At 36.2% G+C, this 27,655-nt stretch overlaps 1 protein-coding gene across 3 annotated transcripts in view; it reads right to left on the reverse strand.

Annotated features, from left to right (window-relative positions):
- CNTN1 (contactin 1) overlaps positions 1-27,655 on the reverse strand; it is a 404,757-nt gene that overhangs the window by 43,487 nt on the left and 333,615 nt on the right. For all 3 annotated transcript variants that reach the window (XM_070789265.1, XM_019960785.2, XM_070789264.1), the window contains 4 exons: positions 27,311-27,414; positions 19,179-19,365; positions 7,930-8,042; positions 6,991-7,147 (listed from right to left, as the gene is read on the reverse strand). In XM_070789265.1, the coding sequence (XP_070645366.1) occupies positions 6,991-7,147; positions 7,930-8,042; positions 19,179-19,365; positions 27,311-27,414 (561 nt within the window). The remainder of the gene's footprint in view (positions 1-6,990; positions 7,148-7,929; positions 8,043-19,178; positions 19,366-27,310; positions 27,415-27,655) is intronic.

Consider the following 27,655-nt stretch of genomic DNA (forward strand, 5'->3'; position numbering starts at 1 on the left):
GGGGATGATTTCTTATTTTCTCTTCTATTTTTATAATGTATTCCAGTGTGGATTTTTGTAATCAAATTATATCTGCAACTAAGTTAATGAACAAAATATCTTGGGTGTTGCATGAACTTACTAGTAACTAAAAAATAAATAAATAAAAAACCTTGGGGAAGATTCAGGAGAACCCAGATTAGTTTAGATGGAGAGATGCTATGCATGGTCTGACAAAGTGACAAAATCTGCTCCTAGAATTACTGCCCAAAGCTTCTGAAGGGTAAGTAAACCTCTGAGAACTTCTTTACTGGGAGTCCCTAACCCTGTCCATCAACTGCTGAAACAAACATGGATCATTCATACATTGACAATGAACAGGGCACTGAGTCAGTCTCTAAATCAAATATAAAGATGTGAAAAAGTATTAGTTTGCTCAGATACCTTCACATTTATTTTAGTCTTGTTACAAAACTAGAAGAGTCAAGCACCGCAATAGAGTCAGAAAACATTTTATGTGGGTAGTCATGACTGAATGGTAATAAAAGGAATTTATATTTTAGAGGTAATTTTAAATGTAAGATATTTGTCAGCCTAGAAATATACAGGTTGGATTCACTCTCTTGCATCCCTCACAAAATATAGCAAAGGAAAACAAAATATTTGATTATTTCAAAATGGTTTGAGTGATACCATTTCTTGAATGACAATATTTGATTGTCTCATAGTCACAAATATAAAACTTTAAAGTTATGATGATTAACTTATAAAAATGACGTTCAACTTAACTTTACTGTGACATAATATACCATGTCAAAATTTTAGGCTAGTAGGTAATTTATTTATTGAAATTTATTTTTCAAATGATACAGAACATTTACAAGGTTACAGATATGGAGATCACTTAAGAATATGGCATCCTGTCATTAAATAAGACAGGTTAAAGTAAGCCTTAGACCACCATGTATATAGAGGCTATTGTATAAAATTAGACGCTCAGACTATTTTTTGTTTTGAAAATGCTTACTCAGGTATTTGCAAAATTGCTGATGTTAATGAAGAACTTTAATTTCATAAAGTAGGAATTAAACATAGACAGTGGAGAAGGGAGCATGTGAGTAACGGTAGTCAGACATCTAAAGGTTTCACTAGAGAACGGTTTCCTAGCCCTTTAACTTCTGCTACTGGGAAGAGAACAAACTGAAAAAACAAAATGTGTTTTTCATCAGTGTTGAAGTCAGTGGCTTTGGTTATGTAGTTTAACTAAATAGCTTGGAGTTACCAAAAATAGTAGGTTAAATGTTTAGATAATATCATCTATGGTAACATCAGGATAAATTGCAGATTTATTAGAAGACATAAAGTCAACAAAATAAATCTATAGTAACTTTAAATCAAGCAGAAAAGATGTCTCGTTCTTTTAGAACCTATCCTAGGCTTTACCACTGCCTTCTTTCCAATCCAGACCATCATCATATTAATCATTCTATGATAATAACCTTGTAATTCATCTCCTTCTATCTGACTCTCCTACTGTATATATTTTCCACAAACAACAAAGTAATTTTTCAAGTGCAAATATCTGGTCATATTACTAACACTTTAAAGGGTTCAAATGACTACCTTTTTTGATTTTAAGTAGTCCAAACGCTAAAATGTCCTTGAAACTCTTCATTTGAGTAAGATGGCTTTAGTGTGTTTAAAACTAAAAGAAAAATAAAAGCTCAAAATATGCACATTGACACATCAGTAAGGAAATACTGCTTCTCTGTGGATGTGTTTTGTCAATTTATATTCTGAAGTTTTATAAGTGTGTATTTCATGAAGAAGTGAAGTGAAGTGGTGTCACTCAGTCATGTCCAACTCTTTGTGACCACATGGACTGTAGCCTACCAGGATCCTCCATCCATGGGATTTTCCAGGCAAGAATACTGGAGTGGGTTGCCATTAAGATAAATTACTTTGTATTAAAATGTATAGTTAAATTTCACCTGATTCTTAATTTCATTCACAGTGATCTATAAAAACAAAGGATTCTTAAAAGACAATATAGAATGTATCAGACATAGTATGTTTGTGATGAAACATTTGCAGTGTTATGCTTGCCTCTATGTGAACTATAAGCAATCTGAAAGGGAATAATTTATTAAGACAGCAGATGACAGTGTTCAGGTCAGAGATAAATAGAGTTACAGATTACCATGTCTAATCAATTTTCTAGAATATCTCTGATATGAAGTCTTAATCTTTGTAAGAATCAAATTTGTAGATTAGCATGGCATAAATCATGTGCCCAATTGGATAGCATATCAACATTCTAGACATCTAAATTACAGTTTAAGTTGCCCCAATTATTCGTATAACTAAATCTTCCTCTATACAGAAACCATTAATTAATTAAACAATTATTTGTTAATACCCTGTTACGTGCCAGATATGTCCCTTGAGTTCTAAGGATTCAAGGATTGAACAAGGCAGGCAAGAACTTGATCCCACAAAGCTTAGATACAAGTAAGGATATAGACAGTGAACAGTATAAATTAATAAATAATTCTAATAGCTATAAATATGAATAAATTGAAAAAATGATGTGATATGAAAAGCACTAGAATAGGGGGCTATGTTACATTGATGGACATATAATAATTCTTCCTTCAGAAGGTGACATCTGAGCAGAAACAAAAATGACAGAAATAACCAGCAGTGCCAAAATCCACAGAATTCCAGACAGTGGCAAGAACAGAGGCTTAGAGGTTGAATAATGTTTAAAGGGTGGATAATGCTGGTGTGTTCAAGAAGCAAAAAGGGTTAAAGGAGCACAGATGAAATCAACTGAAGGAAGAGTGTTTGGGAGGACCAAATTATACAGGCGAGTGGTGAGGGGTTTTGATTTTATTCTATGGGATGTTTTTCTAAGAGGAAAGCTATATGATTTGACTTATGTTTGGAAGGATCAGTCTGGCTGTTATACAGCCTATATACTATATATAGGAAGCCAAAATTGGAAGCCAAGAGAAATTTTAGAATTATAGTAGAGCCAGAGGGGGATGATTGTGATGTAGACTCCAAAGCATGTGGAAATATGTAAATGGCAGAACATTTTAAGTATGTAAATTATGCCTGAAGTATTTTAGGCATTTCATGTATATTTTTTGAATGAGAAAAATGAATGAACAGCATGATGTATATAGACATGAAAATGTAGACATGTATTATATTCATAGCTACATATTTTAGGCACAAAAATTGAGACAGAGGAAAGTACTGGGAGTCTTTTAAACTTAATGAAAAGTCTAACATTTTCATGTGTATTCAAATGCTTTTCCCATTACAAATAATTTGAAAATAATAAATGAGAAAATTCTAGAATGGTGTGTTCATAAAATATCTGATATTTCTTAATATTAATTCTACAGGTTTTGGAGGGTTTTTTTGTACAGTTCTGACCAAATTAAGAGATAAATAACAGAAATTCTGCATTAATAAAACATTTTCCATTATTTAGCAATAAAAGGAAACTATTCTGAGTATATTTCAAGTTTCTAAAAAATCATACTGTGTCTTCTGTATATGGGCTATTTACACCCTGAAATCAGACTATAAACTTGGGGTGCTGCAGCTGGTCCATGCTACCTGCCAAAAGGTGACTGTTACATTTTAAGGAAATTCGTGAGTGGGTTGTTTAAAATGCTGTTATTAAAATTGAAACTATGTAAATTTATCAGTTAATTGAAAAAAATTAGATAAAAGATAGTAAATACTCAGCTTCATCACTTTGGTTGGTATTACTCACTAAGTCATGTTTGACTCTTGCGACCCCATGGTCTGTAGCCTACCAGGCTCTTCTGTCGGATGGATTGCCCAGGCAAGAATACTGGAGTGGGTTGCTACTTCTTTCGCCAGGGGATCTTCCCAAACCAGGAATTGAACCCAGGTCTCAGGCATTGCAGGCAGATTCTATACCAACTGAGGTAGGAGGGAATCCCTTCCCTGGGCTTCCCTGGTAGCTCAGATGGTAAAGAATCTGCCTGCAATGCAGGAGACCTCGGTTCAATTCTTGGGTGGGGAAGATCCCCTGGAGAAGGGATAGGCTACCCACTCCAGTGGTCTCGGGCTTCCCTGGTGGCTCAGTTGGTAAAGAATCTGCCAGCAATGTGGGTTACACTTTCACTTTCATCACTTTACTGCAGTTCATCTTCATCAATGCTCATGAGGTTATGCCTATTGCGTCTGGATGGTGACAACCCTATCACAGTGTGCTCCTGAACTTGTTTAGTTGCCAAGTGTCCTACTCTTTGTGACCCCACTGACTGTAGCCCACCAGGCTCCTCTGTCCATGGGATTTCCCAGGCAAGAAGACTGGAGTGGGTTGCCATTTCCTTTCCCAGGGGATCTTTTCCACCCAGAGACTGAACCCACATCTCCTATATGGTAGGGAGATTCTTTACCATTGAGCACTAGGGAAACTTGTGCTCCTGAGCACCTCCTTCCAACTCCACATTTAGGGACATCATGTAGCAAGCTTGAAATCAGACATGATGAAAATATTTACATCATAAAAATTGGCAAACACTATATACCAGGGCTTCCTCCCACCTTCAGAGAGTCAATTGTTTAACATTTACCAGAACATCACTAGTTACAACTCTACTGATCCTACTGCCACTGCTACAGCCTTTGTCACTGCTACAAACTTCTGTAGTTTAAATCCCAGGAACTACCTTTTGCTTCGCATTAGGAACATATCACAGAGAAGGCAATGGCACCCCACTCCAGTATTCCTGCCTGGAAAATCCAATGGATGGACGAGCCTGGAAGGCTGCAGTCCATGGGGTCACTGAGGGTTGGACACGACTGAGCAACTTCACTTTCACTTTTCACTTTCATGCATTGGAGAAGGAAATGGCAACCCACTCCAGTGTTCTTGCCTAGAGAATCCCAGGGATGGGGGAGCCTGGTGCTGCCATCTATGGGGTCGCACAGAGTCAGACACGACTGAAGTGACTTAGCAGCAGCAGGAACACATCAAGGGTAAAAATGAAGAGAACAACAGTATGCCACTGTCTGGCTTCTAGAGAGGGAAGGTCAGTTTTCAAAAGCAACTTACTCAGGATTTTTTGCATTTTATCACATTCAAAATAATTTCCTTTTGTGAAACAGCCCTTCTAAGTGTAAAACTATTGAATCTGTGTGCTATCCAAGTTCAAAATTTAGAAAAAGTTTCAAAAATACAAAGATGCCATGTTCTCCTATCAAAATAGTGATGACTTAAAAGATAGAGACTAGTGTTGGAGTGGTGCAGTAGAAAATGCACTCATACACAATAATAGGAACATAAGTTGATACATATTTTAAAAGAAAATTTGAAATATAGAAGTAAAACTCTTTAACTCATTGTTTGAATTTAACCTTCAGGAAGATTATTTAAATTTAACCTGCAGAAAGATTTATAAAAATGCAGTGAAAATAGTATTATTTATGATAGAAAAAACTGAAATGAGTAGATAACTTTGCACATTTGTTTGAGAGAATAGTAGTCTCAGTGTTAGTCGCTCAGTCGTGTTTGACTCTCTGTGACACCACGGACTATAGCCCACAAGGCTCTTCTGTCCATGGGATTCTCCAGGCAAGAATAGTGGACTGGATTGCCATTCCCTTCTCTAGAAGACCTTCCATACCCAGGGATCGAACCCAGGTCTACCGCATTGAAGGCAGATTCTTTACCGTTTGAGTTACAGAGATTTTAAATAAAATTCATGAAATTTTCAATGTTCATGAAACATAATTGATAAAATTTGGATATGACAGGATATATTCAATAAAAGCCTACACATGAAATTACAAATGTCTATAGGGTAACTTAAAGCGAATTCCACTGAACATGAGTTAAGCACTTAGAGTGGAATATGACTATTTTATTTTCCTTTCATTTTTTGCAATTTCTAAATTTTGTAAAAGACATAATAACAATGTCTAAACTAAAATTGTTTTTAATGTAAATAATTTAAATTCATATGAAAATGTAAAATTTCCATTTGTATTCATATACTTTTCTCATTGCAAATAGTTTAAATAATTTGCAAATAAATCCAAGCTTTTTTTTTTAATCCAAACATTTTTTTTAAAGTCTCGAATTATACTATTTACCTAACATCTGACATTTCATGTTAATTCAACAGTTTCTTTGTATAGTTATGTTTGGACAAAAAACGCTGGCATTGTTTTAAAGGACTTTTTATTAGGTTAATATATAGCCATATTCATCTATTTAACTATATATCATCAAATTTTCTTCTAAATCAATTACTTCATCTTTGATTTAGCATCTTCTAGAATTTCATAGTCTCATAAAATTCTCAAAATAACATTGATTTTAATCCAGTACTAAACCATGTGTACAGAGTGAGAGAAAAGCAACAAAATTGTAAAAATTAGTAGAGTTTTACAAATCCAAATAGAGCAAAAATTCACTGCCTTACATATCTATTTCAAATTAACCAATGCTGTGAAAATAGTTTTCAGAAAAGGAATAGCTATACTGAGACGAATAGATATATTGGTAAAGGAAGGAATTGTCATCTACTCCTCTTTCTTATCTTATTATTATGCTAATATGTGTAAGGTAAGGAAAAAGTGTTTAGGAAAATATTAATAGTAGTCCAATGAATTTTCTTTTGATATTAGAGAAATTTGGATATTATTGTCTTTGGATAATATTATTAGTATAAGTTTGGATATTATTTTTTATTATTTCAATAAATACCATTGTATTTTGATGTTCAGATAATAATCAATAAGTATCTGATATGTTGCCAATGTACTTTTGTGACACATAAGGGAACAAATAACAGCTTTGCCCTTTGTTGAAGGGCATCTTTAACATTTCAAATCTACTTACAAATAATACTGATATTAGTGGGAATATAAGTTCCACATTTATATTTGGGAACCCATATAGGCCTAGAAACTTATGAGTACTTAATTAAAATGTGTCTTAAATGATTGGCTTACCTGAAATTTTGACTTGAGACACCACTCCATCTCCTCCATCACTGTGTGCACGAACCTCTACAACATATTCTCCATCCCTGGGGATTGGGACTTCTATGGAGTGTTTATGAGTTGAATACAGCTTGCCATCATGCTGGCCATCAGGTCTATAGAGTACCTTTAAAAGTTTCAGAATAGGACTATTTAATACATGGGTAATAGTGAACCAATCCTCTAATACTAAATTTGACTAAAAATGCTTATAATAATTAAAAAAAATTAGGAAGCTATGTGTAAACTAGCTGAAAAATCCATATTATTTTTAAATCACATAGATTTTATTTATTTTAGGCTAATCCAAGAGGACACATCTTAAGCATCTGAATTTCATTTTTTGAAACTATCTAAAATAGAAATTAAAAATGTATTTTTTAATGAAAAAAGGTATAAAATGAGGGCTCTTTCAAAATATTGAAATAGTCTAAAAAATTGCCTCACAATTAGAATTTTTCGCACTATTCCTAAAATTTGGTATCCATTGAAAAATGTGATAGTGATATAAAGAATTTATATAAAAAATCTTTTTTTTCCATTTTTGTTCAGTTACAGAGGGTGCCTCAATACATCAAAGAATTCACTATGTGCTTGGCAACACTATCTTACTCACTGCCAAGCAAAAATCAATTCTTTCTCTCTTCCTTAAACACTAATTATTCTAACAGTTCTATTCATTAAAGTAGTTATTCTATCTTATTCACTTGACATTGTATTTTCCTGGAATTCACTGAAGATCTTTTCTCATTTCAAAATTTATCATAGTACTATGTCGTCTGATTCCACTACACAACTAGAATAAGAGCTGGATGGGTTTTGACAAAACAACAATGAAAAAACAAATACCAATCACTCTTTGTAAGAATGAAGCTTGTGTAGGAAATAATCTAGTAATCTTTTGTATACCTTATATCCCGTCACTGTAGATTCATTTGACAGTGCAACCACATGATCCCAGGTGATTATGTAGCGTGAACCAGACCTTACGGAACTGATGATCCGCGGAGGCTGGCTTGGAGCTGTGAAAGTAATAATATGCTACTGATGGTAACCACATACAACTTCAGTTCTGCAAGCTGCACAACATCAGGAATTATAATACTGATAGTGATGTGGGAATAAAAATAGCTAATTTTGATGTCTGTATTACGTGCCTGGCCCTATGGTCTGCATCCATGGTTTCATTTAATGTACCTTGTGGCCCGGGGAGGTAAGGTAATATAATGATCTCTTATTCTCTTCTCATCAACCTTCAGTTGGTTGTCTCTTTTCCACCACTCTTTAGAAACTGCTATTCTCAAGGTCATCAGTCACCTCCAGTTAGCCAAATTTAATGTCACTTTTTTATTCTTTTCAAGTTTAACATCTTCACATTTCACAGAATTAACCTTCTAATTCTTTCTTGAATATCTTTTCTTAAATTCATAATCTCTTCTAATCTTTCCTCTTGTCTCTCACGTTGCTCCTTCTCATTAATCATTCTTTGCTAGCTCCATGACTTCTGCCAAGTTTCCCAATGTTGGGATGACTTAGGACTTGATCCTGAGCGCTCTTCTCTCCTCTATGTATAAATCTCCTCAAACCTTACATCTGGGCCTATGGCTTTAAATACATATGATTGTGTCTCAAGGTAATCTTTCAACTTGTACAGATATGTGTCCAGCTTCCTATGTCCTCCTCAATGTTTAAAGGGTTTCCCAAATGCAATATAATCAAGACAGAACATTTACTATGTAGCCTTCAAATTTGCCTTTCTCTATTTCCCAAATTTACTAAATGGCACAACCAAACTCCCAATGTTTCAAGCCAAAATCTATTCAATCTTCTGTTTCATTCATTGCCAACATACAAATTAGCTGAAAACTGTCAACTCTGCCTGCAGAAAATTTTCTGCTTCTATCTCTTTTCATCTCTGGTCACCATCAGCTCTTCCTTGAATATTAAAAAAGGCCTCCTAATTGGCTACACAGCTTTCACTCTTATTCTATTATGTTCCTTGTTTACCCAGAAGGCAGAAAATTAAATATATATATACTATCACTCTCTGCCTTAAAACTGTCCAGTGATTTCTTATGACACTTAGAAAGAATTTAAACTCCTTACTATGATCTGTAAAACCCTGCTTCATATGACTCCTCCACAATTCAGAGCTGGAACCATTGTCTTTTCTACACTTAAAACACACCAAACTCCTCTCATGTAAAGGCTTTGTACTGGTTATTTTTTCTGCCTGATAGAATCTCCTCAGCAAAGTACTCCTTCTTATTATTCATATCCTAGGTCAGATAGGATCTTCTCTAAAAGGACATTCCCAACTATCTTATTAGAATTTGGCTCCCACCCAAACCATTTTAAATGTTCGTATTTGGTTATTTCTTAGATTTTACGTATTATTTATCTTTAATTGAATTGTAGTTGATTTACCATATTAGTTTCAGGTGTACAACAGTGATTCATATTTTTGATTATATCACTTTAAAAGTTATAAAATAGCAGCTATGAAATTGTATATCAATGCCATACAATATATCCTTGTAGCTTATTTATTTTATATATAGCAGCTTGTATCTCTGAATCCTGTAACCCTAGTCCCTTTTAGTTTCCATTTGCATGAAATATCTTTGCCATCTTCTCACTTTCAGTATGTGTGTGTCTTTAGCTCTAAAGTGAGTCTTTTGAAAGTATCAAATACATGGGCCTCTTTTTCTACTTAATCAACCACTCTATGCCTTTTTTTTGCATTCTATGTCTTTTGATTAGAACATTTAGCATATTGACATTTGAAATGATTATTGATAGAAATGTACTTAATGCCATTCTGTTACTTGTTTTCTGGTTGTTTCTGTAGTTCTCTGTTCTTTTAGTTTCTTCCCTTGTGGTTTGATGATTTTCTGTATTTGCATGCTTGTGTTCCTTTCTCTCTAGTTTTCCTGTGTGTACAATTGTGGGTTTTGATTTGTACTTCCCATGGAGTTCATATATGTTGACCTATAAACATATCTACCTGTCTTAAACTTATAGTCATTTAAGTTCAAACACATTCTAAGATATCTACTCTTTAAACCTCCTTTGCAAGTTTTGTGTTTTGATGTCATATTTCACTTCTGCATGTTTTAACCCTTAATAGTCTTTTGTGGTTATAGTTAATTTTATAATTTCTTTTTTTTTAAATATTCATAGTTGCTTATTCAAGTGCTCGATCCACAGACCTTTACTATATATTTGACTTTACTAGTAGGATTTTTTCTTTTCTATCAATTCTTACTACTTGTTGCAGCCTTCTCTTTTCCACTTGGAAAAGATTCTTTAAAAATTTTTGTAAGATTGGTTTAGTATTGATAAACTCAATTCTGATTGATAACCATAGTGAATAGAGTATCCTAGTTTGTAGGTTTTTCCCTTTTAGCACTTTAAATATATTAGGTCACTCCCATCTGGCCTGCAAAGTTTCTGCAGAAATGTCGGGTAATAGTCTTATGGAGGTTCCCTTGTATGTGATTTTTTTTATTTTTCTCTTACTGACTTTGGAATTCTCTCTTTAACTTCTGCTATTTTCTTTATAATATGTCTTAGGTTTCTTTGGGTTCATCATGTTTGGAATCCTCTGTGATTCCTGTATCTGGATATATCTTTCCTTCTTCAGGTTTGGAAATTTTCAGCCACAATTTCATCAAATATATTTTGGCCCTGTTTTCTCTTCTTATTCTGGAACTCTCTATAATAAAAATGTTGCTATGCTTGATGTTGTCACAGAGGTCCCTTAAGCTAGTCCCTTAAAATCTGTTTTTCTTTTGCTGTTCTGATTGGGTTATTTCCATTATTCTGTCTTCCAGATCTTTCGTATCACATCAGTTTAGTTCAGTCACTCAGTCGTGTCCGACTCTTAGCGACCCCATGAATCGCAGCACGCCAGGCCTCCATGTCCATCACCAGTTGCCGGAGTTCACTGAGACTCACTTCCATCGAGTCAGTGATGCAATCCAGCCATCTCATCCTCTGTCGTCCCCTTCTCCTCCTGCCCCCAATCCCTCCCAGCATCAGAGTCTTTTCCAATGAGTCAACTCTTCTCATGAGGTGGCCAAAGTACTGGAGTTTCAGCTTTAGCATCATTCCTTCCAAAGAAATCCCAGGGCTGATCTCTTTCAGAATGGGCCAGTTGGATCTCCTTGCAGTCCAAGGGACTCTCAAGAGTCTTCTCCAACACCACACTTCAAAAGCATCAATTCTTCGGTGCTCAGCTTTCTTCACAGTCCAACTCTCACATCCATACATGACCACAGGAAAAACCATAGCTTTGACTAGACGGACCTTTATTGACAAAGCAATACACTGCTTTTTAATACGCTATCTAGGTTGGTCATAACTTTCCTTCCAAGGAATAAGCATCTTTTAATTTCATGGCTGCAGTCACCATCTGCAGTGATTTTGGAGCCCAAAAAAACAAAGTCTGACACTGTTTCCACTGTTTCTCCATCTATTTCCCATGAAGTGATGGGACCGGATGCCATGATCTTCGTTTTCTGAATGTTGAGCTTTAAGCCAACTTTTTCACTCTCCTCTTTCACTTTAATCAAGAGGCTTTTGAGTTCCTCTTCACTTTCTGCCATAAGGGTGGTGTCATCTGCATATCACATAGTTTGCTGTTAATTCCATCTAGTTTTCCTTTCAGTCATTGCATTCTTCAGTTGTGACTTATTCCTTTCTATATTTTCTAATTCTTGTTAAGATTTTCACTGTCTTCATTTATTCTTTTCCCAAGTTCAGTTAGTATTCTTATTACTAGTGACAAACTCTATCTGGTAAATTATTTACCTCTGTTTCCTTAGTCATTTTTTAAGGAGATTTTCCCTTGTTCTTTTGTTTTAAAGTAATTTCTCTGTATTCAGGTTTAAGTTTCTCAGACTCTGAAATTAGGTGAAACACTTCTTGTTGTTCAGTTCCTCAGTCATATCTGATTATCTGTGACCCAATGAGTGCAGCATGCCAGGCTTCCCTGTCCTTCACTATCTCCAGGACTTTGCTCAAACTCATGTCTGTTGAGTTGGTGATACCATCCAACCATCTCATCCTCTGTTGTCCCCTTATCCTCCAGCCTCCAATCTTTTTAGCATCAGGGTCTTTTCAAATGAGTCAGCTCTTTGCATCAGGTGGTCAAAGGACTGGAGCTTCAGCTTCAGCATCAGTCCTTCCAATGAATATTCAGGCTTGATTTCTTTTAGTATTGACTGGTTTGATCTCTTTGCAGTCCAAAGAACTCTCAAGAGTGTTCTCCAGCACCACAGTTCAAAAGCATCAATTTTTTAGCACTCAGCCTTCTTTATGGTCCAACTCTCACATCATACTTGACTACTGGGAAAACCACAGCTTTGACTAGATGGACATTTTTCAGCAGAGTAATGTCTCTGCTTTTTAATATGCTGTCTAGGTTGGTCATAGCTTTTCTTCCAAGAAGCAAGTGTCTTTTATTTTCATGGCTGCAGTCACTGTCCACAATGATTTTAGAGCCCAGGAAAATAAAGTCTGTCACTGTTTCCATTGTTTCCCCATCTATTTGTTGTGAAATGATTGGACTGAATACCATTATATTAGTTTTTTGAATGTTGAATTTTAAATCAGTTTTTTTTCACTCTCCTCTTTTACTTTCATCAAGAGGCTCTTTAGTTCCTCTTTGCTTTCTGCCATAAGGGTGGTAGCATCTGCATATCTAAGGTTATTGATATTTCTTCTAGCAATCTTGATTATAGTTTGTGTTTCATCCAGCCCAGCACTTCTAATGATGTACTCTGCATAGAAGTTAAATAAGCAGGGTGACAATAAACAGCCTTGACCTACCCCTGTCCCAATTTTGATCCAGTCCATTGTTCCATGTCTGGTTCTAACTGTTGCTTTTTGACCTGCATACAGGTTTCTCAGGTGGCAGGAAAGGTGGTTTGATATTCCCATCTCTTTCAGAATTTTAGTTTATTGTGATCTACAGAGTCAAAGGCTTTAGTGTAGTCAAGGAAGAAGTAGATATTTTTCCTGGAATTCCCTTGCTTTTTCTATGATCCAATGGATGTTGGCAATTTGATCTTTGGTTCCTCTGCCTTTTCTAAATCCAACTTGTACGTCTGGAAGTTCTCAGTTCATGTATTATTGAAGCCTAGCTTGAAGGATCTTAAGCATTACTTGGTTAGAACTTGAAATGAGCACAATTGTGAGGTAGTTTAAACATTCTTTGGCATTGCCTTTCTTTGGGATTGGGATGAAACCTGACCTTTTCCAGTCCTGTGGCCACTGCTGAGTTTTCCAAATTTGCTGGCATATTGAGTGCAGCACTTTCACAGTGTCATCTTTCAGTATTTGAAATAGCTCAACTGTAATTCTATCAGTTCTTGAAGGTGTGTTCCTAGGTTGTAGTGGCTCTATCAGTCAGCATATGCCCAGTGGCTTTGGTGGGAGAGCTGGATCTATAATTAGCACAGATCACATATTTTCCTAGGGCATGCTGGTGGGATATCGGGCTGGAAATGGAGGAGCTCTACCCAAAGGCAGGTGGGAGCTGGAACTTTTCCTATGTTCAATGGCCATCACCATTCTATTGAGGGTAGTTTTGGGTCCCAGGGTGCTCGAGCAGAAGCCTTGAGGGTCAAGTTTAAGCTGGTTTCATTCCCTTTAAATGTGCTCTCCCTCTCCCCCCAGCAACAGCATCTTTGCCCCAGGGCTAAGCACTGCTAGATCAAGGGTACTAGAGTGGGTGCCCAGAGCAGGCCAGAGCATGTGATAAGACAGTCCTGGCAAGACAGTCAGAGCTTGAGACAGCTCCCAATTCACAGCCTCTGTGAGCACAAGCAATGGTTTTCTTTGCTCCATTCAGATCCAGTGCTTGTTCTTTGCCAGTTCTATCCCCCACAGTTGCACAATCTCCTTGGCAATGTAGCCTTTGTTTTACTGGGGAGTTGGTCTGAAGAAGGCATCTGGAACAGGCTGGGACATATGCTGGGCTGTCCCAGGAAATCACTCCAGCAGATTTTGCTCTTCATGAATGAGATCTTATTTTTCTACAGCCATCTTGTAAGTCCCACCAGTATTGAAATCTGCTACTGGGGCTCATCTTCCTGGTGCTGGACTCTGTGGTTGGGGAACCTTAGATGTGGCTCAAACCACTCTCCAGGGAGGACCTCTGAGCCTGGGATATCCCCCTTCCACTTCTATGTCCCCTACTAGGGCTATGGTCCCAACCTGATTACTTCTCCCTTTCAACTTGACTCTACAAGGATCTTACTTAAGAGCCTTGATTCCAATAGCCCCCAGTTTTTTTCAGTGAGAATTGCTCTACATGTAGGTGTGTTTTTGATGTGTTCATTGAGGGAAGTGAGCTCAAGTCCTCTACTCTGTCATCTTGGTCTCTTCCTCCATTATCTATTTATTTAATTTATTGCTCTGTCATTTGATGTTATCATATTTATTTGTCATATTTTTCTCTCCTTCCTTATCTCTCTCCCTTTCTTTCCATTAGTTTGTTAAATCCTGTGAGAAGAGGATCTGGGTCTGGCTTGATCTTTTCTCTATCCTCAATACCTAGAGCTGTCGAGGGCATATAGCATACTTTTGGTAAATTAATAAATTGAAAAAATACTATGAGGTACCATTTCACGCCAGTCAGAATGGCTGCGATCCAAAAGTCTACAAGCAATAAATGCTGGAGAGGGTGTGGAGAAAAGGGAACCCTCTTACACTGTTAGTGGGAATGCAAACTAGTACAGTATGGAGAACAGTGTGGAGATTCTTTAAAAAACTGGAAATAGAACTGCCTTATGATCCAGCAATCCCACTGCTGGGCATACACACTGGGGAAACCAGAAGGAAAAGAGACACGTATACCCCAATGTTCATCGCAGCACTGTTTATAATAGCCAGGACATGGAAGCAACCTAGATGCCCATCAGCAGATGAATGGATAAGAAAGCTGTGGTACATATACACAATGGAATATTACTCAGCCATTAAAAAGAAAACATTTGAATCAGGTCTAATGAGGTAGATGAAACTGGAGCCTATTATACAGAGTGAAGTAAGCCAGAAGGAAAAACACCAATACAGTATACTAACGCATATATATGGAATTTAGAAAGATGGTAACAATAACCCTGTGTACGAGACAGCAAAAGAGACACTGATGTATAGAACAGTCTTATGGACTCTATGGGAGAGGGAGAGGGTGGGAAGATTTGGGAGAATGGCAAATTTTATAAAAAAAATAAAAAGAAAAAGGAAAAAAAAAAGAAAAAATAACAAAGGAATAAATGCTCATTTTATAAGTTACAAAGCTGATGCTTAAATACTGAGGTACCACTTCAGTATTCTTGCCTTGAGAACCCTATGAACAGTATGAAAAGGCAAAATGATAGGATACTGAAAGAGACACTCCCCAGGGCAGTAGGTGCCCAATATGCTACTGGAGATCAGTGGAGAAATAACTCCAGAAAGAATTAAGGGATGGAGCCAAAGCAAAAACAATACCCAGCTGTGGATGTGACTGGTGATAGAAGCAAGGTCTGATGCTGTAAAGAGCAATATTGCATAGGAACCTGGAATGTCAGGTCCATGAATGAAGGCAAATTGGAAGTGGTCAAACAAGAGATGGCAAGAGTGAATGTGGACATTCGAGGAATCAGCGAACTGAAATGGACTGGAATGGGTGAATTTAACTCAGATGACCATTATATCTACTACTGTGGGCAGGAATCCCTCAGAAGAAATGGAGTGGCCATCATGGTCAACAAAAGAGTCCAAAATGCAGTACTTGGATGCAATCTCAAAAACAACAGAATGATCTCTGTTCATTTCCAAGGCAAACCATTCAATATCACAGTAATGAAAGTCTATGCCCCAACCAGTAAGGCTGAAGAAGCTGAAGTTGAACAGTTCTATGAAGACCTACAAGACCTTTTAGAACTCACATCCAAAAAAGATGTCCTCTTCATTATAGGGGACTGGAATGCAAAAGTAGGAAGTCAAGAAACATCTGGAGTAACAGGCAAGTTTGGCCTTGGAATACGGAATGAAGCAGAGCAAAGACTAATAGAGTTTTGCCAAGAAAATGCACTGGTCATAACAAACACCCTTTTCCAACAACACAAGAGAAGACTCTACACATGGACATCACCAGATGGTCAACACCAAAATCAGATTGATTATATTCTTTGCAGCCAAAGATGGAGAAGCTCAATACAGTCAGCAAAAATAAGACCAGGAGCTGACTGTGGCTCAGACCATGAACTCCTTATTGCCAAATTCAGACTTAAATTGAAGAAAGTAGGGAAGACCACTAGACCATTCAGGTATGACCTAAATCAAATCCCTTATGATTATACAGTGGAACTGAGAGATAGATTTAAGGGCCTAGATCTGATATATAGACTGCCTGATGAACTATGGACTGAGGTTCGTGACATTGTACAGGAGACAGGGATCAAGACCATCTCCATGGAAAAGAAATGCAAAAAAGCAAAATGGCTGTCTGGGGAGGCCTTACAAATAGCTGTGAAAAGAAGAGAAGTGAAAAGCAAAGGAGAAAAGGAAAGATATAAGCATCTGAATGCAGAGTTCCAAAGAATAGCAAGAAGAGATAAGAAAGCCTTCTTCAGCGATCAATGCAAAGAAATAGAGGAAAACAACAGAATGGGAAAGACTAGGGATCTCTTCAAGAAAATCAGATATACCAAAGGAACATTTCATGCAAAGATGGGCTCGATAAAGGACAGAAATGGTATGGACCTAACAGAAGCAGAAGATATTAAGAAGAGGTGGCAAGAATACACAGAAGAACTGTACAAAAAAGATCTTCATGACCCAGATAATCATGATGGTGTGATCATTGACCTAGAGCCAGACATCCTGGAACGTGAAGTCAAGTGGGCCTTAGAAAGCATCATTACGAACAAAGCTAGTGGAGGTGATGGAATTCCAGTTGAGCTCTTTCAAATGCTGAAAGATGATGCTGTGAAAGTGCTGCAGTCAATATGCCAGCAAATTTGGAAAACTCAGCAGTGGCCACAGGACTGGAAAAGGTCAGTTTTCATTCCAATCCCAAAGAAAGGCAACGCTAAAGAATGCTCAAACTACCGCACAATTGCACTCATCTCACACGCTAGTAAAGTCATGCTCAAAATTCTCCAAGCCAGGCTTCAGCAATATGTGAACCGTGAACTTCCTGATGTTCAAGCTGGTTTTAGAAAAGGCAGAGGAACCAGAGATCAAATTGCCAGCATCCACTGGATCATGGAAAAAGCTAAAGAGTTCCAGAAAAGCATCTATTTCTGCTTTATTGACTATGCCAAAGCCTTTGAGTGTGTGGATCACAATAAACTGTGGGAAATTCTGAAAGAGATGGGAATAGCAGACCACCTGATCTGCCTCTTGAGAAATCTGTATGCAGGTCAGGAAGCAACAGTTAGAACTGGACATGGAACAACAGACTGGTTCCAAATAGGAAAAGGAGTTCGTCAAGGCTGTATATTGTCACCCTGTTTATTTAACTTATATGCAGAGTACATCATGAGAAGCGCTGGACTGGAAGAAACACAAGCTGGAATCAAGATTGCTGGGAGAAATATCAATCACCTCAGATATGCAGATGACACCACCAGATATGCAGAAAGTGAAGAGGAACTCAAAAGCCTCTTGATGAAAGTGAAAGTGGAGAGTGAAAAAGTTGGCTTAAAGCTCAACATTCAGAAAACGAAGATCATGGCATCCGGTCCCATCACTTCATGGGAAATAGATGGAGAAGCAGTGGAAACAGTGTCAGACTTTATTTTTCTGGGCTCCAAAATCACTGCAGATGGTGGTTGCAGCCATGAAATTAAAAGACGCTTACTCCTTGGAAGGAAAGTTATGACCAACCTAGATAGCATATTCAAAAGCAGAGACATTACTTTGCCAACAAAGATTCATCTAGTGAAGGCTATGGTTTTTCCTGTGGTCATGTATGGATGTGAGAGTTGGACTGTGAAGAAGGCTGAGCACCGAAGAATTGATGCTTTTGAAGTGTGGTGCTGGAGAAGACTCTTGAGAGTCTCTTGGCCTACAAGGAGATCCAACCAGTCCATTCTGAAGGAGATCAGCCCCGGGATTTCTTTGGAAGGAATGATGCTAAAGTTGAAACTCCAGTACTTTGGCCACCTCATGCTAAGAGTTGACTCATTGGAAAAGACTCTGATACTGGGAGGGATTGGGGGCAAGAGGAGAAGGGGACGACAGAGGATGAGATGGCTGGATTGCATCACTGACTCGATGGAAGTGAGTCTCAGTGAACTCCGGCAATTGGTGATGGACATGGAGGCCTGGCGTGCTGCGATTCACGGGGTCGCAAAGAGTCGCACACGACTGAACAACTGATCTGAACTGATCTGATCTGATGTCTACCAATACACAATTGAGTAAGTGACAGGGACAAATTTGAAACCCCTCTTTGATACCAAAGTCTGGATCCTACCTCCATGCTCTGTTATACCATTAGGACTATCTTTTCACCCAAATAAATTTCCAAACTCTAATGGTAATAATGTCTTCAAATCCTTGTGAAACTTCCCAGGATTCTGAATATAAATTCTCTTCTTCTATTTGTTCAACTTAATCAAGAAGGAACTATCATAGTGAAGCCAGGGAGATGAGGATGAGCACAAAATGTGAGCAGGGCAGGAGGTCTTATTATATTAACAGTGAGAACATACAGTAATAAGAGAGTGAAGATAACACTTCAACATTTAACTTGCATTTGCATTGTACAATGATGACATAAATCAAAGCATAGAATAATTACATAATTTTCATTTTCTCACCCTGTTGATGCATTCTTATAAAACCAAGTTTAAAATAATAAACTAATTATCTAATGATGCAAGATTTTGTGGATAGTCTTTAGAAAACGAGGTTCTGCAATTTTATTTCTGAAATGGATATTAATTATGTGAAAGTAATTGCCACTTTTTTCATCTACAATAACTAACAATGGTTTTGTTGTTTTTGTTGTATTTTAAAACTTATATGATTTTAAAGGCTAAAGTTGAAACCCAAATGTGCTGATTGCTAGTAGTAAATTTCTCTCACCTGTACCTGTATCATTCCATCGGGAATTTTGGCAAGTATATAACACACATATTGAGACTCACGTGCTTTCTTGGTGAAGGTCTCAATCATATCACTGGGAGGTCCACACCCTGCACTATTGCACGCCCTGACTTCCACAAAATACTGGGTGTCAGGCAGAAGGTTCTCCAGCCTGGCCGAGTATTCTTGGCTAGCAACTTGAACTCTGTGTGCAGCTGCTTCTTTGTCATGGGAAGCCCAGTACCGAATCTGCAAACATGCAAGTTAAGTAAGGTTTTTTCATGATTCAGACACTTCAGTCGTAAAAATTCTTTTCAACTTGTTATGACACCATTGATGATGGCTGGGCATCAGATTCTCAAATGTTACTTGCTGTTCCATTTTTATTAGTCTTAGACTATGGCAAAGCATATAATGCAGATCTGATTAAAGATGTCAAAAGCAAATTAAAGCCTCACTTCAAGGCCTGAAATAGCCATACACAGATGAAAAAAGAGAAAAAGCCAAAAAACTTTGCATAAGGTTTGCTCTCAAAACATAAAAGTGGTCTCTGTTTAGAAGCATTTGACACAATAATTTATATCATTGGTTTTCTGCTTTATTTCTGTTTATATGATTGCAAATTTGTTAAGGGTCCCTGATAAAAACAACCACATGGTCTAAAACAGGCTAGCATAATTATTTTTTGCTAGCTTATTTCAGAAGTATGTAAAAGAATCTTCTTTGAACCTATATAGAGACCAGCTATCAAAGAAATATTATACCTAATAACTGGTTGCAGAAATTATTTATCTTTAAAATGTTTTAAAAATTTTCATTCATGTGGTGATTAGAAATGATTACTTTTACCATCTAGCATATCAATGACAGCCTTAATAGGCTCTTAAATTTTAAGTTAAAGCCATGAATTATAATTTTCATTCCTCATATAAATTTTTGGTTAAAAAATCCATAATTATATCTAAGTTATAAATAAAAATAAAAGCTTGCTTATAAGTTTACCTCTATTTTATATTTTAAATGCCCTGTCTATAAAACAATGAGATTTGAATTTCACAATTCACCAAAATACTATAGGATAATATTTAATATTGATATAATTCTGAAATTTTTTTACATAAACACATATGAAGCCATTATAAAATGGAACTGGACAGCTCAAATTTCTTCAGTAACAAAATGGGGTTTATATGTAGAATGAGCACATTTTTTTAAAAAAGGCTAGTTACTAATTTCTGATTGGTTTCCTTTGATATATTTTTATCTTGTTGACTAGTGCTCATTTTTTCTGAGGCCAATATGTTTTTTCCAAAGAGTTTTGATAGAATCTCTTTGGCTTTTCTGCTCTCTGACCAAGGATGGCTCAGAACTGAAGAAGTAGAATTATACCAAGTGGTTCCAAAGTCAGATGGCAGAGAAAAGATTTATGACGGTAGGAGTATCCTTGTGAAGGCATGAGTTTCCTCATGCTGGGAGCATTCAGGCAGCGCCTACATTCATCTGAGAAGGAGGAAGACAGCCTACATTTTAGTGGGCATTTGAACTGTGTGACATGTAAGGCCTCTTCCACTCCTTGGCTGAAGAGAAATAAAATGTGCATTTATATTCCAATGAAATGCCAGGTACTAAAGTAGGATCATTCATATGTATCATTTTCTCAACAAGTCTGGAATGGTAGCATTTACCTTGCTTAATGCTGCAGTCCATGGGGTCACAAAGAGTCGGACAGGACTCTTAGTCGGACACAGACACTTAGTGACTGAAGAACACCACCTTGTTATACAGCAATCAAAACTGAAGCCCCTGAGCTTCAGGTACTTTTATATGGATGCCTGTTGACTGAGACCACCTTTCACAATCTTCATTCCAATATCACAACTTTTCTATACAGTTTAAAGAGGAGAAACTTTTTTTTTTAAGGCATTGTATATTTATATTGTTGTGCCAACCTCCTCTGCTGTACATCAAAGTGACTCAGTTGCCTATATATATATATATATACATACATTTTTTAAATATTCTTTTCCATATTCTGTGATAAACCATAAAGGAAAAGAGAAGATTTTTAACTAGATATTCCTAAGATAGTAAGCACTAAAATGAGGACTTAAGAGTGACAAATTTTTTGACATTTTACCCAAAATTCCATGAGGCATTTTGGCAATAGAGAAGGAAAGAGCAAAAGTGTCTTTAATTTACTCTTTGCATCTATATCCTAAGTGTCAAATTACTATATTCATCTGATTTTGACACAGATCTATGTTACACGGTCTCCACTGGAATTCCCAATAAACTTAAGCATTGCTTTAGTTATGCCATGGTAACTAGGGAACCCAGAGAGTTATTAAGTGTGCAAAATAATCCCTGATTTCCTTATTTTATGAGATTTGAATGACACTTTTACAGTATTTTAAGCATCTACTAATGAAAGCATCTGATACAAAATTATTTTGGTTGAATAAGCTCTCTCCTTAACTCAAATCATGCATTTACATATAAGTTGCAATATTTTCAAACAATTCTAAATTAAACAGTCTATATAAAATATGCCATTGTATTTTTTTATCTGAACCAGCCATTGGCCATGCACTTAGAGATAATTTCCAAATAGACAATTTGGGCGACTGCATTTTGATCCTCGCCCTGAGTTGCCCATTGAGGTAAAGAACCAACTTTAACCTGAGAGAAAACTGCTTGGAATGAAGTGAACCCATAGTAACGGAGCAGAACAAATGCATGCTTTTGACTAATCACTAGGGAGACCGAAAGACAGCCTGAATGAACTAGTGTAAAAATAAATAAATAAATGAAGCAGTTTTTGCTTTAAGGATAGTTGACCATAAATTTCTTTTCACATGCTAGAGCAACATATGCTGTATTTATTTCTATTGCATGCTGTGATATTATATAAATTTAACTCTTTATTTACATATTCCTAAAATCTGTACAACACTCTATGTCTAGTGTTAATCTATCTTAGTGTTTATTAAACAATTATGGAATTACATCATTACTGGTCTCTACTATTACTAGATTATAAATTGCTTGAGGACGAATATTAACTATTTTGAACACGATGTACAGAGGACTGCAGTTGATGTATGACACTCATTCATTCACTGAATAAATATTTATTGTGTATTTACATTGTACCAGCTACTGTGCTAGGTGCTGGGAATATAGTAGTGAACCAAGCAAACATGTTTTTGCCTTCATAAATCTTTAAAATAGAAATCAAAATGTTTAAGTCTACATAGATTACTAATATCTTTGATGGAATAATCTGTGTATAATTTTACCCCAAGAAAATTTACTCTTTATAACAATATTGGAAAGCTGAAAAGAAAAGCCTCAGAAAAAGGACTAACTCATACTTTTAATAAAGAATAATTATACTTTCCATACATTTATGAGCTACAACACCACCACTTTTGAATAAAGATAGTAGTTATATTCCTTCCAAGAGAAATGTAAAAAAATTTAATAAATAAATAAAGACCTAGATGTTACAATTATGGTAGTGCTTAAAAACATTTAGCACTTTTGAAAATTAGACTTGCTCCATTGTTATTTTCTACTTCAGTAGTAAACTTTTGTTGCAGATTTCCAAATTCTCTCCTTCAAATTCTAAATTTTCTGAAAAAAAAAAAATCTTCTGATAACTGAATATTCTTTTGTTATAGATCTAATGGGTTTTCCTGATAGATCAGTTGGTAAAGAATCCGCCTGCAATGCAGGAGACCCCGGTTCAATTCCTGGGTTAGGAAGATCTTCTGGAAAAGGGGTAGACTACCCACTCCAATATTCCTGGGATTCCCTTGTGGTTCAGCTGGTAAAGAAGTCACCTGCAATGTGGGAGACCTGGGTTCAATCCCTGGGTTGGGAAAATCCCCTGAAGAAGGGAAAAGCTACCCACTCCAGTATTCTGGCCTGGAGAATTTATGGATGGGATTACAAAGAGTTGGACATGACAACTGAATGTTCTTTTGTTATGGATTTAATACAGTTTTCCAGAAAATAATCTAAGTATGGTTACTTAAATAAAAACTGAAGTTCTGCAACAAAAAGTTCAACCTTTAAAAGATGTTATATAATAGCTTGATATCATCCAGATCGCAGACTAAGTCATGCATCAGTACATTCTATGGGTTTAAGAAGAGCAGTAATATAAATCTTTAAAAATCTGTATTCTTACACCTCTTGGAAGCTATTCAAAGTTCATTTTTATTCTAGCCATTGGTTCAGGAACTAAACAGTTCTATGCAGGCTTCAACCAGCTTCCCATAAGTACTACCTGCATTTTTCCTCTACTATTTCCACTAAACTCTCACTTCCTGTCTTGGATAATGCTTGATGCTGCAGTGTGAACTTTGCCCTGCAGTTCATGCAGGGAGGGGAGGTGGTGCCCTGGGGCCATTCTTAACCTGTGGGCAATTACAGTGGTTGAAAGCTTCCCCTTTCATCCCATGTGGGTCAGTTCTGAATCACATTTATGATGTTCCTCAAAGATCCCAAGGGATGGAGTATCGGTTGCCCACAGTGGTTGCCGACCTGATAAAGCATTTTTCTAACCAAGCTTCTCCCTCTTCTGTTCATTCTGCTTTTTCTTCTTATGTACTCCCTGGGATCATATTTAAAACAAATAAATAAGCAACAATAACAACAGCAAAATCACTAACTTTTTCTACACCTGTGTCTGACTTTCCTTTTAGGAGATCAGATCAAGATACATGCCTTCTCCAAATAAGAAAATACCATGCTTCCTAACATGAGCTTCTGCTCTCCACAATAATTTGACTTTTTAAGACATCTGAGTAAACTGCTCAGGATTGATAATCTTTTAAGAATAATCAATCATCTTCATTAATCTCTGATTCAGCTGCTAAGAAGCTTTCTGTTATTACTGATAGCACATTGTACTTGTTTTCATTAAGGGAATTCTTTACCTGCTGGGTAAGTAAACTAAGTCTTTTGTGGATTCCTGGGCCGGAGCCCAAAGTTCTAATATGCCTTTGATAAGAAACACTTCTTGAATTCTTCCAGTTCACCTACACTGCGGGAAATTAAGAACAAGGTTAGAAGTGGTGAGCTCTTTAACTAGCCAAGGTGGGGCGGATGGAGGGGGGGAGGAAAATAAAACTTGAACTTTCTATAAGACAAACTTAAAACCACAAAGGTTTATTTTTAAATCCAACTGCCTACAATTCTCACTTAAATCTCAGGAAATTAACCTTGAGATGGGGGTCAAACACACAGCTTTTCATTTATCTTATTTTATTAACTTGCTTTTTTTCTGTTTCTTTATAATTTAGACCCATTGTACATTTTCATGGGAAGTGCAGTGGAGTATTAGCTTTCATGATCATCTGTCTTGTTAAATCATTGACTTTTTCCTTCATATTTTAAAACAGAAACAATAACCATATTATAGCGAGCCAAGCTTTTCCCCCATAAAGAACATTTTCTTAGAGGAGAATAAATGTTATGGATTGTCTCTTTTAAACTGTCATGCTTGACTCTTTGATATTCAAGGCTCTGTGTGAAAAACATAAAGGCTTTTTGAAAAGGAACAAATGGCAATAATAATTTTGTGATTTACTTCCAACACTTTTAACTATTCTCTGGAGAGGCAAGACCTAGGTTCAAGTCAGGATATACCAATTATTACTCAGATAAATGTTTTCAAACCTCCAAGTTCTTCATCTTTAAAATGGAAAAAAATAATAGTATTTATTCCCTGAGATTGTGTGGATTCAATATGATGAGCTTAATTAAATTTTTAATATAATAAGGATTAACAAATATTATCAGTTATTATTATTAACATCATCATTATCTTCTTCAAATGTCCAATGACTTGAAATAGGGGATGACATTAAGTGCAGGTTATTTAATTTCTTCCACATGATGGAAGGATATGAGGCAGTGATTACTCTCAGCTTTGTAGGTGAGGAAATTAGGGCTCAGACAATTTGAATAAATTTTCCACAAAATTCTTAAGTGACACAGCTGAGAAATTAAATGCATGTATGCTCACCAACAAAGTTCATAATTTTCTAGTGTGGAGTTGCTAAACACCAGAAATCTACGAAACTAAACTTGCTAGCATACAGTTTTTTTATCATTTGAGGAAATCATAGCTGTTAAACATTATTTGAAGATTATTTTTTGCTGACTATTTAATTTGGCAAAACTTAATTTAGCTAATTTCCCCATCAAGAGCATATATTCTGATTATTGTCTAAATTCACTGGTACCAGGGCATCATTTCTTATCTTGTATGTTCTTTGTCATCTGCATTTCAGAAGTTATAAAATAGTTAGTATATAATTATTTGATAAAGACAAGATATATTTTGGTGGCATGTTTTTAACAAAGTAAAATATATCTTCAGCATTTTGACAATGCATGAGGTATATATTAATCTTTTTTCTTTTATTGCTTAGAAAGCAATAATGTTAAAAAAAGAAGAAAATCTATGTCTAAAATATGGCTTGAAAACTCTAAATATTGATGTGTTCTCTCAAGATACCTTGGACTAGTTTATTATAGGGGCTTGTAACATTTAGTGAATTTCTCTGTTTCCCATTTCTTTTCTACCAGCTGTAAATGGAAGTTTGCTGCTGCTAAGTCACTTCAGTCATATCCGACTCTGTGCGACCCCATAGACGGCAGCCCACCAGGCTCCCCCGTCCCTGGGATTCTCCAGGCAAGAACACTGGAGTGGGTTGCCATTTCCTTCTCCAATGCATGCAAGTGAAAAGTGAAAGTGAAGTCGCTCAGTCGTGTCTGACTCTTAGCGACCCCATGGACTGCAGCCCACCAGGCTCCTCCATCCATGGAATTTTCCAGGCAAGAGTACTGGAGTGGGGTGCCATTGCCTTCTCCGAAATGGAAGTTTAATATGTTATGAATATTGGATCTTCACAGTCCACTTCTATAACTCCACAGTCTTGATGATAACTTCAGCTAAATGTTTGCAAGAATAATCTGAAAACATTTTGACATCTAACTACCCCAATTATAACACATGATACCAAGAAAAATCTTCCTGTTAGGTTGTGTGTTTGCAACTTAAAACCTTAGGCTGCTCCTGTGGTTACATGGTCTTGAGAAAGTTAGATTGCAGCATTTTATTTGACCACACTTTAGTATTTCTATCAGTACTCAGTGAATATTTCATTTATGCCTATGATATGCCCACTATTCTTGACACAGAGCAAAAGAGACAAAATGCTACCCTCATGAAATGAATATTCCACTGATGTATGATAAAGCACAAGAACTGAGGGCAAGTTGACTGGGTGGGCAGCTCACCAGCCACAGCTTCAGAAGGTCAGTTACTGTCCACTCACTGAATAAAATAAAGGGAGTCTGTGATTTGGCATAAATCATAGCACTTGGAATCAGGACATCTGAATTTTAGGCAGTCTCTGACATTTTCCCTTGGTGCTAAGACAAGTCATTGAAACACTTTGACATCCATTTGCTCATTGGTAAAGGTAGGATGATGTCAGTTCTTAATTTTCAGTCTTTGTGCTATGAGATGACTTCAATTTTCCTACACAATTGAGTCTAAATTTCATAATAAAGATCCAAACTGAACTAGCTTTAATATCCCAGGTCTGATTTCCTTTGACTAAAACAAGTCCTCCCCTTTCCTGCTGGCTAATTCCTACTACTCTTTTAAGACTTATTTCGAAGGAAGTTACCTTTGACATATTTTGAGTTTGCCAATTTTCTGCCTTCATATATAATATAATGGGATATATATTTAGTATATTTAGAAGTGTTTCTTTAGGAGGTTCTTTTGGAAGTAGAACTACTGAGTCAAATATGATAAACATTTTAAATTACCAAAATGATTTCCCCAAAACTTGAGATTCACCAGATGTTATGAGAACATTTGTTTCAAAAGATCATGTTTAAGCCTTAGTTTTATTACTTTAGTTTTTATTTTGGTCAATTGTTTACTTACACATAGGACTCTACATCTCTCATAGATAAGTTGGTTGGAAATCTCCACTTTACTCATGATAATTAATTAATAAATATCCAACATATTGAACACAGAAAATATAGTGTTGTCACATAAATCAGAAGGATGCAGCACACTGAAAGATGCGACATATTTGAAAACATATGCTGATAATTATGAGTAGATGTATTTCTGTTTGATAAAAATTGAACTCACCTGATAGCTTTCTACTATTTTTTCTACAACATGCTCCCAATGAACAGATATCTCAGAAGATGATAAGACTTTTACTCCTACTGCTGTTGGGGCTTCACTGGGAGCTGAAATTTGATGAGAACAATGCATTCTTACATAAGATGCTTATATTAAGAAACTCAAATAGCACCATTTGCTGTATGAATGGATGAAACTATATTAGTATTTAAAATAGTTTTAATATTTCCAAAGAAAATAGTTCAAAAATTTTATTATTTATTTCTCTATTTTTATTTATGTCATGGCTATCAGTAATACACACACACATATTCATATATATGAATGTTAATATAGAGACACATATGC

Source organism: Bos indicus, chromosome 5 (assembly GCF_029378745.1).
Source record: "Bos indicus isolate NIAB-ARS_2022 breed Sahiwal x Tharparkar chromosome 5, NIAB-ARS_B.indTharparkar_mat_pri_1.0, whole genome shotgun sequence".
Classification (NCBI taxonomy): Eukaryota; Metazoa; Chordata; class Mammalia; order Artiodactyla; family Bovidae; genus Bos; species Bos indicus.